The sequence below is a fragment of the Nematolebias whitei genome, chromosome 9, assembly GCF_014905685.2.
Source record: "Nematolebias whitei isolate Nwh7 chromosome 9, NemWhi1, whole genome shotgun sequence".
NCBI classification, from domain to species: domain Eukaryota; kingdom Metazoa; phylum Chordata; class Actinopteri; order Cyprinodontiformes; family Rivulidae; genus Nematolebias; species Nematolebias whitei.
The window spans coordinates 38,857,556-38,862,175 of record NC_056506.1 but is presented as its reverse complement, the minus strand read 5'-3'; the positions used below and the strand labels follow the sequence as shown (position 1 = coordinate 38,862,175).

Here is a 4,620-nt window from a genome sequence, read left to right as displayed (position 1 = left end):
CACACATCCATCCATCCATCCATCCATCCATCCATCCATCCATCCATCCATCACCCATTCATCCATCATCCATTCATTATCTGTTTGTCCATCCACCTGTTCATCCATCCATTGTCCATTCATCTGTTCATCCATCATCCATCGATCCATCTATCCATTTATCCATCCATATGTTCATCCATCTATCCATCATTCATCCATCATCCATCCATCCATCCATCCTTTTTTTACCCTTTTCTTTCTTTCTGGGTTGTGGAGGAGCTGGTAGCCATCTGGGATACATCCTGGCCATCACAGGAGTCCATCACCCCACACAGAAAATCACCAGGATCCAGAACCTGCAACCTTCTAGCGACAGTGAGGCGACAGTGGTAACCACTGCTCCACTGTGCCACCCTAAAAGGTATTCAGTCTCAAAACATACTTGAAGCTTTAAACAAAACTAACACAACTCACTAAATGTTTTGAAAACATTACATGTAAAAACTGCTGCTTATTTTATTATAAAATTAAAGTTCTGTAATAAATTATTTATTATGAATTTTACATATTAAGCAAAGCAAGAGAGCAAAATCATGTTGATTAAATTTAGACACTGAATAATTTGAATCCTGTTTATATATCTGTGGAAAATGTATATTATTATTTATTTTAAAAAAATAATTCTTATAAATGCATTCTAATAAACTGTTAGAATACTTGGACCAAGTTTTTGTGTGATTGTGATTTATTGAATTTCTCATGATAAAGGCATAGACTTTTATTTACTCCAACTTTTATTGTTTTTATCTAAGGTAAGACTTTTCTTTTTAATTGTTATGGTTACCAGAATTACATGCCACATGCTTAAGTTTAATGAATCCAAATATAAAAGTTTATTGTGTTTGCAAAACTTCACTTTCTGTTTTATTTTTCTGTAACTTACTTCAAATGTAGGAAAAGTGTTTTAACTTTTAGAGATAAATCACCCCGTGTGGCTGAATGTTAGAAAACCAAACTACTCTTTGCAAAATATGAAGTCAAATATTAAAAAGGTTATCCTGAATTCTGTTAAATGATGCAACTTGAAAGAGTTAACTCCAGTTCCTTTTCAGATATTTTGATTGATGTAGTTCTGAAATGAGGGTACGCACCCAATGTAAACAAAACCCTTGGCAGAATTTTTTTTCAGAATTTGTCACAAATGCTCAAATCTGCCATTGTTATTGTAGGAATGAAGAAAAATAAGATTAATTTCTATGTTAGTTTTGATTAAACCTATAGCCCCTGGAGGGGTCCAAAGAGTCAAATGTGACCCCAGAGCCACATTTTGCACACCTGTTTTAGAACATGATTTATTCATTTTGGTTTAAAATGATTTTTAACACTATGACACATCATTTACACCTGTGGAGGAGAACATATGACCATTCAGCAGGAGAACCGGTTTGATAAACATCAAAATGACTGGAATGGACAGATGTGTAAAGATGTCTGCTTCACAAACAACTTGCCTCCTTATAGTTGAAAAGTTATTTTTCTTGTTTGTGTTGAAGTTTAATGGAGGAATCTGAGCCACTGCTGAGCACGAAGGCCGAGGCGAGGAGGGTGAACGGCGGCTGCAGATGGAGCACGCGCACACTGGACTCGAACACTATTGAGGACTTCAGACGGAAGCTGAAGTACTTCTTCATGAACCCGTGTGATAAGTACAGAGCGAGGGGTCGCAAACCATGGAAACTGATACTACAGATTATCAAAATTATCATCATCACTGTTCAGGTTGGTAAAAGAACCCTTTTGATTCACCGGTGAGCACGAACGTGCACAGATTTGTCTCGTGTTTCATCTGTTTTCCGCAGCTGGTCTCTTTCGGCTTGAGCAATGAAATGATGGCCACGTTCAAAGAGGATAATCTGATGACGTTCAGACACATCTTCCTGGAAAGATACAGGGACCACCGGCAGGGAAACTATGCACTTTACACCCAAACAGATGTGTACGACCACATCTATTACATCATTGACCGGGTACTGCAAACACCACAAACAGAAATCCAGCAAAGTGAAGTCAGGTCATCTGGATGGCGTTTTTTTGTGGAAATGTTTCGTCCTTCATCCAAAGGACTTCATCAGTCCGAGGAGCCACAACAAACTCAGCCCCACAAGCAGCACACTCATAGTGCCCTGACTTAACTTTGTTGGATTTTTTTAACCTGGATTATTGAGCATGCACTTTGACATAAATCTTGTCTGTTTAAATGTCAAAATAATTACGGTTTCCCCTTCTTTCTTAGTACACCAGTCTCCAGAACCTGACTTTAGGAAATCTTGCATATGAGAGGGTTGGTGGCGAGTACACACCTTTGTCCATCTGCCAAGTGCTCTACGAAAACGTCACCCTGGACCCTGCGAGAGACACCTTTGATATTGATCCACACACTGACAAAGGTAAAAACTCTAAGCTGCTGAATCTTTATTTGTTCAGGTTTCATTTATCTTTGTGACTTTATGGCGAAGCAAATTTATAAAAGCTGAATCACAGGCAAGATTGGAAAACAGTCACAATGTGGATCATGTGACATCAAAGAGGAAGTAAGATATTAACTGCATTTTTTCTGCACAAATCTCATTTTAATGCTGAAAAGCTGAAATTTGCTAGAAAAAAATAAACAAAACAGAATCTTTAATCTGCAAAACTGTAGATAAAAGCTCAAATTAGCAAACTAGAAGCTACAAGACAACCAGCAAATCTGTAGCTAAATTTAGCTAAGTCAAATTGGAAAGCTAAAGTTGGAAAATTGCAGATAAACGCAAAACATACAAAAGCTGTAGCTAAGAGCTAAAATTAGCATAACAATAACTAAAAGCTAAATGTGGCTAAACCATAGCTAAACACAAAAAAACTGATTGCCACATGCAGCTAAACAGTAGCTAAAAGCTACAATGATCAAAACAATAACTAAACTATAAAATCAGCAAAGCAGTAAGTAAAAGCTAAATGTAACAAAACAATACATGAATGCTTAAAGCTAAAATTAGCCAACTTCTAGATAAATGCACAATCTACCTAAAGTGTATAGTTTAGAAGTAAAGTTAGCATAACAGAAGCTAAAAAGGAAATTTTCCAAAACCATAAAATCTAAACGTTGAAAAACTGCAGCTATAAGCTGAACTTAGCTAAACAGTAGCACAAAATCCAAATGAGCTAAACTGTTGCTTGAATTTAAATTTTGCAGAACCACAGCTAATAGCTCAAATAAGTAAAACCTGAGCTAAACACAATCCAGTTGCTAAAAACCATACTTAGCTAAAAGCTAAAATGCACAAAATAGTAGATAAGTGCTAAATTAGTCAAAACAATACCGGTAGTTAAAAGCTACATGCAATAAATTAGTAGCTAAAAGCTTAGATTAAAGCTAAAAGCAGTTATAAGCTAAACTCATCAGACAACAAAAAACAGAAGGTGTGCTGAAGCAGACTCCGAAAACAAAGAAATTGAAGAGTAGCAGTTTTTATAATTCAAGATAATTAATAAATAACTATCAAAGTTACGGGCCACTAAACGTCAGAGACACTGTTACTGACTGAACCAAACGTTTTGATGTATAAATTCACACTATTCCTCCTGCTCTGCTTTTTAATGAAGCATCTTTTTTTACATTTTCCCTCCTCACAGATTGTATTTCCATCTATCCTGTGCAGCTGGACAGCAGCGGTTTGTCGACTAAAGTCAACTTTTCTTTAGATTTTAACAGGTAGGCCACTCCACTCAACAGTCAGGTGGAAACAGTGCAGCCTGCTAAGTTTTATTTGTGTGTGCAGGTTGTTATCAGTAAACATCAGCTTCAATCTGAAAACCATCAACCTGCAGACCGTGAGGCACCACGAGCTCCCGGACTGTTACGGCTTCCATGTAATGGTTGGTGACAGTTATCTGTAAACGGGCACTCCTTCAGCTGAGTTTATGCAACACCAGATTAGAAAAATGAGGGGCTGGTGGAAATCAGAAAATACTAAGTCAGTTTGCATTTATTTCACCATTTGTTGTGTTTTAGATCTGAGCCCAGCGTATTCCATATTTAATTTTATTGTGTGAACGTTTATGAAACATTCACACTATTGTGATTCGTTTTTCTTCTGTATGTTTTTCTGCATCTTTCTCGTTCCAAAATTTTGGTGCTATTTCAACAAATCATAAATCAAAACATTCAGCTCTTTCAAGACAATTTGTCTATGACTTTTGGTGTTGGTGCAACTTTAGCTTTTTGAAATATTTAGCTTTTTCTGCCATTTTTTTTTAATAGAAAATGAGTTGAGCTCATTTTCCATCCTTCAAATCTTTAGATCTGTTTACAACCTTTTACTGCTCCTTTCACATTTTGTTCTCAGCTTATTTCAGCTTCCTTGTGCAAATTTTAACCTTTTTTCAGCTACTTTCAGCTATTTTTTTCAGCTGTTTTGTAATCCTTTCAAAATCTTTCTGCTAACTACAACATTTTTGAGCTTTTAACTTCTTTCTGCAAGTTTCAGCTTTTTTTTTAATATTTCAGATATTATTTAGCTGTTTTTATGCTAATTTTAGCTTTTTCAGCTAATTCTACATTTTTTGCACTAAAATTTCAACTCTTTTCAGCCTAAT

At 36.0% G+C, this 4,620-nt stretch overlaps 1 protein-coding gene across 1 annotated transcript in view; it reads left to right on the top strand.

Moving 5' to 3' along the window:
- The window catches only part of LOC119414691 (mucolipin-3-like), a 13,414-nt gene that overhangs the window by 1,114 nt on the left and 7,680 nt on the right, over window positions 1–4,620 (top strand). Inside the window, exons 2-6 of the mRNA XM_037681794.1 lie at window positions 1,536–1,761; window positions 1,842–2,009; window positions 2,276–2,429; window positions 3,658–3,736; window positions 3,804–3,900. Of these exons, the coding sequence (XP_037537722.1) occupies window positions 1,540–1,761; window positions 1,842–2,009; window positions 2,276–2,429; window positions 3,658–3,736; window positions 3,804–3,900 (720 nt within the window). The 5' untranslated portion in view covers window positions 1,536–1,539. The remainder of the gene's footprint in view (window positions 1–1,535; window positions 1,762–1,841; window positions 2,010–2,275; window positions 2,430–3,657; window positions 3,737–3,803; window positions 3,901–4,620) is intronic.